At 37.2% G+C, this 16238-nt stretch overlaps 1 protein-coding gene across 2 annotated transcripts in view; it reads right to left on the bottom strand.

Moving 5' to 3' along the window:
• DERA (deoxyribose-phosphate aldolase) overlaps window positions 1-16238 on the bottom strand; it is a 52786-nt gene that overhangs the window by 17121 nt on the left and 19427 nt on the right. For both annotated transcript variants that reach the window (XR_015285939.1, XM_086886044.1), the window contains exons 5-6: window positions 15216-15350; window positions 9187-9315 (exon numbers count right to left, since the gene is read on the bottom strand). Coding sequence is in view for 1 of the 2 variants with exons in the window: in XM_086886044.1 (XP_086742170.1) it covers window positions 9187-9315; window positions 15216-15350 (264 nt within the window). In the remaining variant the exon portion in view is untranslated. The remainder of the gene's footprint in view (window positions 1-9186; window positions 9316-15215; window positions 15351-16238) is intronic.

The following is a 16238-nucleotide window of genomic DNA, read 5'->3' on the forward strand; positions in this document are numbered from 1 at the left end:
GCTGAGATCCAGAGCAAACACAGCGCCTGATTACCACATAAACCTGGCTAGTTAGCTATCAACACCATGTACATGGTGCCATGGTAGCAGAGAAGCAGCTGAAAAATGCCATCCCTCCTCTTCCTGGGGACTAGGATTCCCAAAAATCACTGCAGCCCTCTCCATCATACCCCACCAAGCTCCTTCTACATCCTGGGGTCAGCTCTCTGTCCCAAAGCTCCGTTTATGGGAAAGGTTTTGTACTTTGAGTTCACTTTCCAGGACTGGTGGGAAGGAGGCTTTTGAAGACACATGTCTCACAATTTTGTATTCCATAATTTCAGTGTGATGCACGAAATGTGGAACATCATCCCTTGTTTCCTTTTTGGTCCACACTGAATTAACAGATGAATTAACAGATCTTTGTGAAAAACTACAAAATTTCACACCTTCACTCCTGTGATGTTTAGGATTGGCTGGTAAATTGGACATTGGACTGGCAACATGACTGCAAAGGTGATGGAAAGAAGATGTTATACTCGGAAAGAGCTCCTGGTATCACCAAAGGAGAAATCTTTTCTACACCTTAGATTTAGCAAGAACTCAACTTTAGAAATCAGCTGCAGATGTACACTGCAGAGAAATCACTTTATAACCCAAATGCTAGCAGGAAAGAAACATCAAAGGTACAAAAGACAATCAGATGTCAGATCCCTGTTGACTTGCCATGAAGACTATGGCCTTTGCTGTCAATTTAGTCTTTGAAAAATCCCCTCAGAAGGAGAACTACTACAGACACCTCTGGGAAAGCTATTGTCTTTAGTAACTAGAAAGCACAGGCAGAAATCTAAATTGTTTTCTCTGAGATAGGCTGAATTTAAAAACTACAATTTCTGAAAAGGAATTGAAAAAAACAAACAAAGAAACAACAAAACCAAATGAACATATCCCAGGGGATGAAATCCCAAAGAATAGTATCAAAGAAGGGAGTCTCTTCCATTCTTTCCATTATCATCCCGACACAATTTGAGCAACAAGAACCAGAGGAACACAGAAAGGCTGGGAGACAAACTTCAAGAAACCCAAGGAAATTCAAGTTCCTTGTGTAACTCATTAAAAACACTGCAAGCAACCACAGAGGCAAGCTGGAAGAGTCTGTTTCCAAACACCATTGAAATGAGCATATTCTATGATAAATGCATTTGCAAGTGACCACTCCTGTGTGGCTCAGTGAGGAATGTGTTTGTGCAACTCAAATAAAATATATATATATGTATAAATATACATATAAAGATATATATGAATATAAATATAATATATATATTTACACTTTTTATCAGTGTGTTTAACATTTAGCTCTAACACTCAAATAAGGAAACAATCGATGCCCTCCTAATGGGAAACTTCTTGTTTTTGTCCCACTTTCATGCCTCAGCTGGTATTTCACTTATGTTTGTGCTCATCTCATTGTTTTTCTGTGTCTTATGATTAAATGTTATATTCAAGTGAATATCTATACTTTTTTAAAATAAACTAATGACATTCAAGATCACATATTCCTGATGTATTTTTCCACTCAACACATTTCTCTTCAGGAGTCTAAATCCACATTGCTGCTGCCAGGAATATATATCTTCAAATTAGACAGACACAACCACTAGGCCTTGATACCTTAAAACAACAGTCAAAAATAAAAAAAAAATCCAGGACCTACAACCCTAAAATCATGCTTATTTTATTTCCACATCTACATTAAGTTTCTGTTAAGGAACTGGATTTTCTAACTAGTGTTCCTACTTGCAATCTCTTAAAAGATACTTTAATATTTCATGAGCCAATTTTATATAATTGATAGGTACAGTAAATTAAATATTTATTTCTATTTTTCACTGGTTTAGTAGAATTTAACACCTGCTGCTGACAGAATAAAAAAAAAAACCCAACCTGAAATATCGGAGAAATAAATAGTACCCAGTACATCTATTGATTTTACATAATATTTCCATGTTTTAAAATTGCATTCTCTCAAATCATTACCTTCAATACTGGAGCTTCACAGATGCAAAGTTTTTTTGCTAGGAAGCCCTGTTATTTTGCTGGCATGTTTGACTGGAACTATTCACTGTGCAACAATTTCTGAGTCTGAGGTGATATGAAACTTCAGAAGTTTTAACTCAAATTCTAACAAGTTATTTAACATAGAGACAAGGTTTCATTCATGGGGAAAATTAACCCAACAGGGGTGCTTTCTCACCTCTCTGCATCAGCTGCTATAAATTGAAAATATACCGTTTAGATATTCCTTAATTAACATGTTTTGGAGAGATCTTGAATACCAGCAAAAGGAAAGTGCTATTCAGGCACTGAGGATAATTTGCTAATAGAAGTTTGACCCCTCTCAACAGTGTGCTGTCCTGTCAGTACCTGCCCACTCACTATTTCACAACCAGCTCCAAAGCATCAATTTCTACCTTGTAATGAGAGAAATTAAACTTCTGTTTATATCTTAATTTACTAAGCCTCACAGAGGTGCTATAGTTGTCAACAGTGATGATGTGCTGGAAGTCATTCTGCAACCTCAAAGCCATCTTCTGGTTTCCTGACTTGGTGTTCTGGTGAACAGCACTGTTCCTATTTGTAAGTGGAGATGGTGGAGGGAGAAAGCCAGGTGGTGGTGTGGAAAACACAAAATCAAACAAACAGGTACATAGCTGACAAGTTTTACACTCTTTTATAGTGGTATTTCTTCTTTGACTTCACTGGAGGGTATATATTCTTATTTTCTGATTACAGGAGAATACCATTAATAGAACATACCTGGCACAAAATTAGCAGAGTTGCCAGGCATCCTGCTCTGACAAATATGAATGGCCCCAAACCAAGATCTCCCCTCAGATATGGCTGTGTAGGCAGGCACACACTTCAGTAAGCACATAAATAAATGCATAACAAAATGTGCCATTGCATGCACGTCTGGGTTTTTAACAAACTGCAAACAAATGAGGCTTCACTGTATGCACTCTAACTCTGTTCTCACTTCACAGACTCTTTGTATCTTTATTTTTCCCCCAACATCTTTGTTTCTCTTAAGTGTTACTTCTGTCCTCTAGTTACCCATGCAGGGTTCTGTTGACTCAACTGGAAAGGCTTTTCATGAGAGCCTGCCCTAGCCTGTCTCAACCACTTTCCATTCCTTCACTTCTGATTCCCTATTCCCTACACATATATTACTGAGCTCCAGACAGATTTTTAAGTCTCATTTCACATTCCTTCAAGGTCTGCTTTACTCAAGCCCCACTTTTTTTCTTTTTTCTTTTTTTTTTTTTTTTTTTTTTGCTACTAGTCTTTGCATGGCCTCTCATCAGCAATTCAAACCTGAGGATATTGTGATTGCATTGTTGGAACTTTTCAACTCCAAGCTTATCTATCACGCCTACATTATTTCTAGTGATTAGCTGCAGTATCACTGCTAAGCTTGTAGGCAATTACCTCATTTAAGGGAGCATCCTTGTAGTGCCTCACTGAACATGCTGTTATCTGCATTTTCATACTGCTGGCTTTTTTTATTTCTCCCCATTCTGTACCAGAACAAATGAAGTCACTTGTTTCTGTTCCAACCTCTTTTAGGCTGATTGTATTTAAAGATACACCATCTTTTGATCTTACACTTAATTCAAAAACTTTCTTAGTCCATGATATCATTCAAAACTTTGAGACAGTGTTCCACAGTGCCATTTGAGCTTGCTCTTTGCACTAAAATTTCAGTGATGCTAACTAGAGCTTTGAACAACCACAGACTGCAGGACAGCTGGAGCAGCCAGGGAAGTGATGGACACCCAGGATAATTCCACAGCAATAATCACTGCCCTGATAAGCCACTTAAGCAGCCAACTGCAGCCACCTCTACGTTCAACACAGTGGCCAAGAAAGGCTCAGGCACCAGTCAGTGTAAATAAGTACTCTTCCCACACACTCCTGAGAGTCAGGACTCACTAACTTGTCCCCAGCCCCATGCTGGACCTCCAAACCAGAGCTGAGCATCACCTGCCACCCTGGAGAGCATTCAGAGACAGATCACATCCAGAGAAAGGAGCTGCCTCTAGAAGAAGACAGACACACATTGCCCCTGATTTCTGATGGGTGTTTCACAGGTAGAGGGTACCCTTTCCAAATACACCATCAACTCAACACAGGTGGTTTTATTTCAGAGAGGCAAAACAAGACACAAAGTGAAATTTGGTTTTTGTGTTACAGAGCCTCCTCCCTTGGCTTGCCTTTCATTTGCAAATGCTCTGGGCTCTAATAAGTGACTGACAGTATCAAATGACAGCTGAAGTTTAGACACATAATTAAACTAACACATAATACAACTCACATAATGCTGAGGGGGGACCCTTGATTTTTGGAATGAGCATGAGACTTCAAGCCAGAAACTCACAACTTGTAGAGTTTTGCATGGGTCTCAAAGAGACAAAAGCAGTTCTTGGTTGCTGCAAAGTTGTTTATTGTATGAATACAGTCTCGAAGGTGAGGAGTTCAGAGTGTTAAAGTCTGTGCTAAAACTTTTCTGGCATAAGTCCCGATATATTGAGCAAAAGCAGCAGTTTCTTCTTTCTGTGTTGTGATGATGATGATGAATTTTCACCTCAATACAGGGGGATTATATTCATAAATCAACCAATCAGCTAAAAATACTATTCTAAAACATTCTTTCTACACCAATCTAAGCTTAATTCTAACATAAGAAAGTAGTGTCAGCTCTTACCTAAAATTTACATATAGAGTATTATCAATTTATGTAAACAGCTTTATCTGTTCTATCTAGAAATGCAAGCTTATGTGTAGAACTAAGTTAAATCTGTAAAAAGTAACAGTACTGAACTTAAACTAGGCTTTAGGGCTTTTAACTAGCTAACACAGTCTCTTAAGGCACTTAAGAGATATTTCTACTTACTTAAAACTAAAACTTACACCCTTATTTCATGTCTATGGCTTAAAATATTTTATTTCTCTCAAGGCTTCAATTCAATCCCTGTTTTTCTTTCTCTGAGGGACTCAGAGATGCTTCTATTCCATACATTCCAACAACTGATCTCAGTTTGACTTTTGCTTTGTTTGCTATTATCTTTGTCTCATATTTCAAAAGGCAATTGCAAGACTTACTCTGCCAATGTCAGTTATGTGCTTTGAAGACATAAAGTACTAAGTGCCAAGTACTATTACTTATTCAGTAGTCTTGTTTCCTATGTTTGAGCAAAGCATGCCTTGCTTTTCAGTCGATTTTGCTAGTTTGGTTTCCCTTGGCCTCTCATTTTTCATGGAACAGTCACCTGGCAGAAGTTTTGGCTCTTTCTGGTCCACATCCAGCAGTAGGAAGTCAGCCCTTGCACTCAGATGACTGCTAGCATGCTTACAGCCACACCACATAACCCTGCTCAGAACAAATCTGTGCAAGAAAGTGCTCACAACAGCAACAGCTATTGGCATCTTAGAGTTTGTCTTCCCTAATGTTGACCTCAGGATAAAAGTCTTATTCAGAGCTGAGGTAAAAGCTCTGTGTAGCCAGGCATTATTTTGTGATGTTCCAAACCATCTCTCTCTCTACTGTGAACTGCAACACCAAGCTTTTCCTCACTGTTTGGCTATGTTATTTCTGTTCACTTTGGAATGAACAGCATCAAAGGATCTAAAACCATTTATGCTCACTTCTTCGATGTGTTTTAATTTTCTCCCCTTCTAGACACGAGACCTTATTGCTTCAGACACCTTCTGCTACTTCTTGCAGGATTTTTTGTGCTAGAGACTTTAGAAATTGGTTTGTTTTAGCACTCATTCCCTTCTTAAATTCAATGTTTGCATTAGTCAGTATCTCCACATACCACTTATTTGACTAATTGTTTCATGACCTATGAAAAAATTGTTTAAAACCCATACATCAGCAGAGCTGCAGAAGAACATGCATCACTCTTTCCTGCTTCTTACACAGGTACTTGTGTAGATATAAATAAAGAAAACAAGTATCTTTCACATGTCACTGCTGTGCTCCCTCAGCATCCCAAAGTGTGGCATAAAAGGAGAGGTTTTCACAGTCAAAATGACACAGATCAAGTTTTCACTTTCAAAGTACCTTTACTTCATCTCTTCCTCCACCTCCTTCCTAGTCTGCCTATCTTAATGATTATGAATTGCTACACAGTACAATAAAGACTTGTAATTAGGTAATATGGTTTTCCAGAATAAAAATCTTATATATGAGCAAAACATGCAATTAAGTCATCAGCAGCTTTACTGGAGTATTCTTCTCCTACTACAAGTTCATATTTCCCTTCCTTGTCTGTCCTCCTTGGCTGTTTCTGATGCTTGTGTCAAGAAACAGAAGTTTAAAAATGGCCCACCTCTCATACTATGTACAAGAACTCTTTTCTTGAGTGTTCTCAAGAAGAAATTGAGAAATTTCTTCTTGAAAATTCTCAATGAAGAAATATGTAATAGTTACAACCAGCACAGGGGAGTCATGTGTTCCTTAGGATTGTTTATTCCAAGAGACTACTCAGGCACAGACTTGAGTGTCTCCTGTAGAAATAGACATGATTTACACAAGGATACACCAGACACTGAACACCACTAATTACTTTATTCTCTGTCCCCAAAGCAGAGTCAAAAATGCAGTCAGTTTAATTAGAAGCTCATGCACTGAAATCACCACCAGGACTTGAAGAAGCCCAAGAAATGGCAGTGGATGCTCTAAACCAATGGCCCAAAATTCCCTGATTCAGTGCTAGGCGTTTGTCTCAGTCAGCTTTCCAAAATCAATGTGCTCCTTTGGCAGTGGGACAGAGGCACTGCTGTGCAAATCTCCCTGCCATCCTGTCCTCCTCAGCACTGCAGAGATTATTCCTGCCAGGTGACTCACTGTCCTTAGAGGGATGTCAGCCTCTTTCACTCAGAAATAGCTTCTTAAATATTCCGGAAGAATTTATGGCGTGTCAGTCAAGTTGGTAAAGGCACAGTTAAAAGAATTTAAGATACCTGTGTGCCTCCTCCCAGTCTGATGTCTTTCTCCTTATGGACTGCACTGGAGAAGGGAGAAAAGCAGCCATGGAGAATTATTTCAGAGATAATAGGAGTCAAGAGCCACCAGTTCAAACAGAGGAAAATTATAGATAATATACCAGTTTATGTTATATATAATTATATTGTTATATATAACATAATATATATAATATATATTGATATATCATTACATAGTATATATCTGATATATAATATTAATTCTATTAATATTTTATATCACATATATTTAATTTATATATAATAAACCTCTGGTGGCTTTGTGCTTCAGGGCCTTGGTGGATGTGTGCATGCTCAGCAAGGCACTGCAAACTTCTGCAACCCCAGGATTTTGTGCTCCCCACATGGTAAGCTGGCATCATGGACAGTGAAGTGAGAACAGTTTAAGGACTGCACACCCTCAGTTGCACTGGTACAACTGCATGCAATGCAAGGCTGTGGACCAGATTACTGAGGCTCTGACCATTTAAAAAACAAAACCTAAAATACTGCAAACCAATCAAAAGCCCCACAGAAAACTAGTTAACCCTTTTCTGGAATAATTTTCAAGTGTAATTCTTTGAAAACTCAGCTTACAGTGACACATGAGGAGCATTTCTAACAGCACAACTGAAAGAACTGTATTTAGTTGTAAAAGACAGGAAGAACTGGTCAGAAGCAGCAAAAACTTTTAAAGCCAGATACAGTTGAATCCACTGTACTATGGATTCATTTTCTCCACAAAATGATACAAATAAAACAAAATTCAACTGGAATTTGAGGCTCTCAGCACTTCTGACAAGCTGGAGTCTGAAAACCCTCAATGCCTGTATGCGGAGCACAAATAAATTCTTATTTTTATGCCTACCCACAAAGAAAAAGCTAAAGATTGAAATAAGGAAATTACTGGATGTATTCAGATGGATAAGTATCTTGAACAGTGAATAACTAGGCAAGGAAAATCATTAACAATAGAGCCATCTGCTGTATTTCAAAAAAACTACACCAGCAAAATCCTGAAAATGCTAAAATGCTTTACAAGCTGAATTCTTCACTACTCAGTGGTACAAAAAGTGATCATAATGATTAGTGCATCAGTTTAAATAAAAGGAAATGTGTGTTTCTTACACCTCTTCTAATTAAAAGCAATATTTAGTGGCATAATACTGATCCTCTGTGTCTAATGATACTAATTGACATTGTAGCTGGGCTTGTTAGAAGGCTGAAATGCTCTCCATTCCGCTTGAATCAGAGAAGCACAGAATTGTGTATGGTAACAGTGAGGTCAGCATCAAGCTGAATATTTATTTAAATACTGACAAGACACTTGATTACATTTTTCTTGCTTTAAAGTAAGAATTTTCAGTCTGAAGAAAAAAAAGGAGGAAAAAAAAGCCCACAAAAAATGAGGGGAAGTTTAGAAGACAGACTAACCCAAGTGGTTTTTAGTATATTTTTACACTTCTAGAAAGGAGGAGCCCTCTTTCAGCAGGGTGGGAAAAGTAAGTGGCCTGGAAGCCAATTCTCAATTTTGCATCTCCAGCATAGCACTGGAACACAAAACTATAACCCTGGTTCAGCTAGGAAAAGTTGTACCAGCACAGACCCAAAGCTGAGAATATACTGCTGAAAATCTGGGATCAAATGGGTGCTAAGCTGTGCAAAAATGGAACACCTACAAAGTATGGAAGCTTGGTTTCCTGAGCTGCCCTCTCAGAGTGGGTTTGAAGTGATCACAAATAAAAACTGAGAGCTTTTGGCATCAATCTTCACAGGGAAGCTCCCCTTGCATTTAAAACAAGCTTGTGAGCCATCTACCTACATCCTATCCCGTGGGTGACCACAACTGCCTCCATGTGTCTGCCCCAAAAGGCCAAATATTAAATATTCTGAGCAGATCAGATGTTTGACAATGAATTTTTCTCGTTCCTACAACCCTTGCCATTCAGCAGTTTCTTACTCAACATTTCAAGCAGTTTTTTGTAGGTTACACCAAAACAAATCACACTACATTACTCCACCTGCAGCTTCAGTAATTGCTACACAAGTTTTTCCTTCCATCAGCAAAACCAAACTTCCACGACTAGAATTTTTTAAGCCTCATAAATAAGACAGCAAAGACATTCTTAGCTTAAAAGGAGAATCAAGTGTATTTACCTGCCATCATAGCTATCATACTAGCTTTGTAGACATTGGCAAGGGAGCCCAGTTCACCTGTAGCCAAGATTGTTTTCATGTGAGCTTCTCCACAGGCTGCACGGCACAGACGGATCTCCTCGTAGAGACCTGGGGATAAAAGCATGTGGGAATGATCAAAGTTGCCTGAGAGAGATTTTCAAGTATGGCTGTAATTTCCACTTCTGGATTAATTTCCAATCTTATAATTAGTTGTAGCACTCAGGAACTTAAGTTTTGTAAGTTCAGCAAATTGCATGACTGGAGGTAATTAACAGTGCCGTGCAGTTTCAGACTTTACTTAATAGCTATTAATGTCTGTTCTCTCAAAACTACAAATGTACAAAATGAATGACTACATCAGGAGAAAAAAATGCTATGACAGTAAGGATTGATCTTAAACCAGCTTTTCCAGCTGGTTTATATGGTAGCACCATCTAGGATTCAGAGGTAGCTATGTTTTCCTCTGCACCTGGCCAGTGAAACCTTCCCACCCCTCCTGGTATAATTCAGCAGTGCTCCCACAAAAATTTACATATAGGGAGACTAAAAAGAGCTAGAAATCAATGAAGCATTTGTCAGAAGTTGGTCACTCAGGGATGTTTAAGATTGCTCCAATGTGGGGAGAAAAGCAGCTATGACAGTGCATAGTCACCAGTTCTGGATTTTGAATTTTAAAAAAAATAAGATGCAAAATAAACAAACAGGATGCTTTTGCAAGAGGGTCCTTTTGACAAACTGTACTCAATCTTCAAACACATAATCAAAAGGTTCTTTGACAGAAGGCTAAAATACAGCTTTAAATATGTCTTGCTAAACCAGTCCAGGCTATAAAGACTCATTTTTTTTTCAGCAATACTAGACTTCTTTTCGCCTCAGCCCTTCAGTGAGACCTGGAAGCGCAGGGCAGGGTTTGCCAGCTGTGGCAGGACCCTCATCCAACAATGCCATGGGCACACCAGGGTGTCCAGGGCTGGAATTGCTGGGCTGGCCAGCTGAGACATGCTGCACACATTAGCAGACAACTGGCTGATGCACTTAGCAAGTCCCTTTATAGACACCAGGCTTCACCTTGTTTCTTACTGTGTACCAAAGGTGTGAATTAATCAGTACTAGCATGCAGTCTAACATGTTTTATTGATCAATTGGTGATACTCCAGAAACCTACATCAAATCAAGGCTCAAAAAGGAAACACAAAGGACCTGTGCTATTTTTTTTATTTTTTTTTTTGTGCATTTAATAACCCTGCTCATGTTAGATCCAAACGAAATCTCTTTTTTGTGGAGCAGCTCTTTCCTGAAGCTTTTGAAAACCCTGAGAAAGCAGCTTTCTTCTTCTTCCAGTTTCGGTAACAAGAGGAAAAAGTTTTCTCTACCTTTGAGATACGCCACCAAAAATGTCAAAATAAAATCAACAAAATGTACATTTAGGTTGGATTCCATGAAAAGAAATTACATCCTCACAGCTGTTGTTCCCTGGCACTGCAGCTCCAGCACCCTCCCTCCTAGTTGGAAGGTAGTTTTACATGCAATTAGCGTCAAGCTCGTTTGAGCGGGCTCACTGCCTGCCAGCACACATCATCCCACGGACAGGAACCACTCGGGATCCTCAATCATCCGTGTCTACCAGGTTAGCTGGGGTGGAGGAAAAGTGGGCACACTTTAATGGGGCAGGTGTGTAGGTAAGAAATGCTGTTCTTTATTCAAAGACCAATTATTGCAGACAATAGCTGACATTCACAGGGCGTTTTCAACCCCACAGTGAAAGTACAGAAGAAATGCAGCTATATTTGGGATAGAGTCATTTAACCAGAGCATCCCAATCCCAACTGCTTTGATACAGAACAAGTGTAAAAAAATCCTACTCCCTTCAAAAATAAAAGGAGCACTTCCAATGCTCAGTCAGATTCAAATCAAGGCACAAATAATGGGATTATCCTGAAAATCCTGGGCAAATGTCTAAAGTATAACTGGAGTTAGTCACACTTCAAAATGTACTCAGGGTTTCAAGGAGTGCTGAGCTTCCTGTGGGACAGCCTGTGCTGCCAAAAAGGCCAGCACTTAAGGACTCAGTTCCATCAAGCTGAGCAGCAGCAGGATCAAAGCTGGATGCTCCAAATGCAGGAATATCTGTGACCTGTGCAGAACACCAACATCCACAGCAGACACAGCATCTCTGGTTGCCAGCAGTGGCACAAGGATTTTTTGGTCAAAAATCTCTATCACAGAAAACCCTGCAGGCATATTCTCAACTAGGAGCTAAGAACATCATGAAGTGGTTGCAAGAGACTTTCTTTTTGACTCCTAAAAACAAAGAAAAAGAAAAAGGTATCAAAGCAAATGGCCAGTATTCTCCAGGATATTAAACAAAGCACCAATATTATTCATTCTAAAAGTAGTCTAAATCTTAAACCAGGGAAAAAAACCAAAAAACTAAAAAAGCAAAAAACCCATGAAAACCCAAACCAATAATCCCACAAAAAAAAAACCAAAGCAAGCCAACATATATAGAATATACCTGGAATATATCAGCTGCAGTTTGCAGTAGCTCTACTGACCTAGCTGTTCAAATGGATGTGACATAAGAACTCTTCTGCTTTGCACCACTTGAGATTCCTGACAGTTTTCATGAGCTAGATCTGCTTTTACTAGATGCATTTATGGAAGTCAGAAAAATTCAGATTTTGTAGGGAAAAAACTGCTTTTGTTGCTGTGGTTTTAACTTCACTGTTATAAAACACAAGAGTTGTAAGTTTTATTGTAATTTTCCTAACAGTGTAAATATTTAGTACATTATGTTGAATTTTAGCAGCTATTAAATACAGCAAAGAAAATGTTCCTTCCCCTATACATTTCCCAAACAAACACCCCTGATAATTTCTGCTTGCTGTAATCTGCACTAGATTGTCTAGATGGTCTGTTACTTTGATGTAATACATTACTCCTAAAAAGCACAAAATAAAGGGGATAATCCAGACCTCCTACAAAGGAAATGAAAATATTAAAGGAGGAAAAACCCACACTGCTTAATTTTTTATCGAATATCTCCTCTTCAAAAATGTGATGATAAAATCACTTTTTTTAAAAAAAAAATCAATTTATTTGGTGTTTCTATCTAGTCAGTCACAATGACTGACGTTAGAAATTCAGATGAGAAGATGTTTTGATTTTTGTTAGCGCAAAAGATCAAGGTGATTATGATGGGGAAAACTGGAAAATGGATTAACAATGCTCCTGAAGCCACTGACAGTGAAGCATGGCCAGGTGTGGGATTACCACTAACATTACTGCACCCCTCCCAGCCTCAGGAGGTACAGAAAATATTGATAAAAGGGGGGAAAAAAGAATAATAAATAGATATTTGAACAATTTGTTGGTCAACTTGATTGCTCCTTCCATAAAGATTCCACCTTCTGTGTCTAAAGGAAGTATCCAAATTGATAATTTATGTTTAATCCATACTTTGTCAAGTAATACAAGACAATAGCTGAGTAAACTACTTTAAAGTAGCATTGCTTTAAAAGCTAAAAGGTTATAAAAAATATGTAAATTCATAAACTTACATCTCATTTAATGTTATTTTCTGATGTAATTTAGCTGCCCAATGAAGCTGCTTTCATATTCAGCATTATTTAAAAGATCTTAACAATTACTTCACAAAGATCTGCAAAGTACATTCTGAGTGTCATAAAGAGCTCTAGCAATATTCAAGAACTGCTTTAAAATCATTTGACATAATTGGACATACACTAAAATATTTAATAACCAAACAAGCCTTTGAAGCAAATCACAAAGCAGCACTAGTCTATTGTGGTGACCCCAATTATTGCACAGGCTAGAAGAAAAGCTAAAAATGAACAGTGAGATAAAACACTCTACCACAAAGATTTTTTTTCCAATAACTTCTGAAGTTGTGAAGATTGTCAGCATAAGAAAATGTTCATAAAATTATATTATTATTATTATTACCATTAGCAGAAGTTATAACAGAACTGCAAGGAAGCTTTAGTTGATGAAACACCTTAAACACAGGCACAGGTACTGTTACACTACTTAATTTTATGTAATATAGGGATTTAGCCTAAAAAGATCTTTCTTTGTCCCTTCTTCTAGACTCATTAAAAGTATTTTATTGATTATTTTGCACTATCCCTAATCACACAGGTAACATAGCTACAGAAAGCTAAACAGGAAGACAGAACACAGATTTTCACCAAAAATCCAGATCACTAATGAAATACCTTTTTTTTAATAGAAATGTTAAATATTGTAATTTTTCACCTTGTGGCATCTCTATGGCAAGTAAATTCTATTTCTGAAGTAGCATTCTTTCAGGATCATGTATACACATGTCACAAATGGATTCAGATTCACGAATAAATTAAGGAATCATTTGGAAATAAATTGAATTCTGCTATCAGTGGGAAAAAAAAAACAACTATATAAGCCACACCAAAATAAGGATGGCTTTCAACCTTGTCATGACTTCAGCTCTTGGTAAAAGAATATGCATGCCAAATTAAAAGCCATCCCTAATTTACCTATTTAGTAAACTGACATCTTTATATCACATCCATCAGTTCTGTGTCTGTGCACTCCTCCCCTGTGATTTGTGACCACAAAGAATAATTCACCTCCCATGCAGAGAGAGCCAACAACACATGGCCAGCTCATTTCAGCCATGACCCAAACTCTCAGTCCAAGCCCTCTATTTCTCCTCTGAGTTCTCCTTCACATAATCCTTAAATAACTAAGGCCAAAAGTATGGATATGCAAATACTGCCAAGATATTAAAGCAAGGAAACCAGTCCTGAAGACACAGATGCAGAAGCATGAGGGGCTTTTGGTTCAATTCTAACTGTTAATTGAAAGAAGACCAGAAAATATAATATATCTATATAAATAATTTAATATAATAAATTTAATAAATATAATATAATATAATATAATATAATATAATATAATATAATATAATATTTATTATAATATAGACTATATAATCTATAATATCTATTATAGAATATATACTATTTTATAGAATATATGTATTTTATTCTATTCATGAATATATATTTAAACTATATATACTTATATATTTATAAAATATATTTATATATAAATTTTTATATAAATATATTTTATATTATATAAATATATAGTATATATAAAATATATTTTATATGTTTATTAACATACATTTATAGATATAATATCTATAATATATATATAAAATATAATATATCTATTACCATGATTTCTGTTATTTCCTTAAATAAAATCAGGTGCCAGGGGTGCATCATAAAGTCTTCCAAGGAAATAGGATATTATGGCACTGTGTTATACAGCTATGTGGAAAATTCATTCCAAGACAATGATGTGTCTACCTTCACATGGAGATTAGTTATAGGAGCACTGTCAGCACTTAAGGCAAACCATTCACAGTACATTAAGGATGCAATTAGAGCAAAAACCATCTTCAGCATTATTGTTCTTACTAATTAGTAGTAGTCTACAGACGCCAGAACATCAATAATAATACGAACAGTCAATTTGTAACCTCAACTCTCAGGAAAAAGAAAACAACTAAAATACGTGTTTTCCTCAAGAATTGAAACATGTATATTTAAAAAGGTATCATCTACATTAGCAGCCCCTTGGGCTTTCTAACAAAACTCTTCAAATAATTAGGCTTTTACTTGCTATTTTTTAATGCTGTACACAAAATCCTCTAAAGGCACGGAGGGAATAGACCTGAATTTTCAAACCACAAAGTCATTCTGCCTGCCCAGCCTGATACAACACCCAACAGCATTCCCCTCAAAAAGTCCAACCCTTTGGCATAAATTGGTTAAATTGTTTTTATTTAGCTCAGAGCCCCAGATTATCAGTTCCTCTGAGGGGAGAGACCAGATTAATCAAGGACTGATGGAGAAATTTAGGGAAGAGACAAAGACAGGTCCTGCATGTGCAGAAAGGTTTAAGTTCCTTGAGAAAGGAACTTTTTTACTCACCTTCCCACTGGCCAGTCAGCACCAGACTCCTGCTGATGACAATGTCAATCTCTCGGGCACCATATTCCACTGCCAGCCTTATTTCAGTCAGTTTGGCCTCTAGAGGAGTTTGTCCAGATGGAAACCCAGCAGCCACTGCCATCAAAGGGGTGCAGGTAGAAGGAAGAAATGTTTCATGAATGTGCTAAAGTTTTATAAATTGACCATAAAATTGAAAATACTGGTAGTACACCAAAAAGTTTGAATGTTATTTTTTTTTTTTTAATGCTTGCCATGATTCAAAAAAATCTAAAGGCACCTCATCCTACCCTCTCCTCATGCACAAGAAGCATTAGCTCTACCCTCAAAAAACAATGTCCAGCAAGGTAAGTGCATCTTGTGAAAAGACCTTTCACATGCCTTGACATTTTCCAGAACAGCATAAAAGGTTCCAAAAGTTTCCAAAACTACATTAAAGCACAGTATCTATTGCTTCTAGCAGAACTGAGCAAACAAGGATTGAGCTCATATATGAAGCAATATATACATTTTTAATTTTTTCCGATTCTTTTAAGTAGTATCTTGAGTTAAATCATAACAATATTGTTTAATGGTGAAATCACAAGATAGCAAAAATTGCTTTCAGTGAGTTCTATTTAAGATTATGTTTATGATGTTTAAGTACAAAACCCAAAGGTAACTTTGGAAATGGAAAAAATAATGGCATTGTCAGAGATTGTCTTTCTCTTTGACATATAAATGCATTTAGTGTGTATTTTTCCCCTACACAACAGTGAAAAAAGAACAAAATACATGTACCTTAGCTTTTAATACCTCATCTAACTTCAAAGTTTTTAAGAAGCCTTAATTACAACTCCCATCATCATCACCTAACTTCAAAGTTTTTAAGAAAGCTTAATTAGAACTCCCATCATCATCATCTACTTAGTGTACACTGATATTTGTCCAGCACTCCACCTCAATTTCTTCTTTCCAGATGAGAAAAACCCTGATATATTTTAAAGGCCTCTTTGAAGAGCTTCC

This window comes from Cyanistes caeruleus, chromosome 4 (assembly GCF_971803275.1).
Source record: "Cyanistes caeruleus chromosome 4, bCyaCae1.hap1.1, whole genome shotgun sequence".
NCBI classification, from domain to species: domain Eukaryota; kingdom Metazoa; phylum Chordata; class Aves; order Passeriformes; family Paridae; genus Cyanistes; species Cyanistes caeruleus.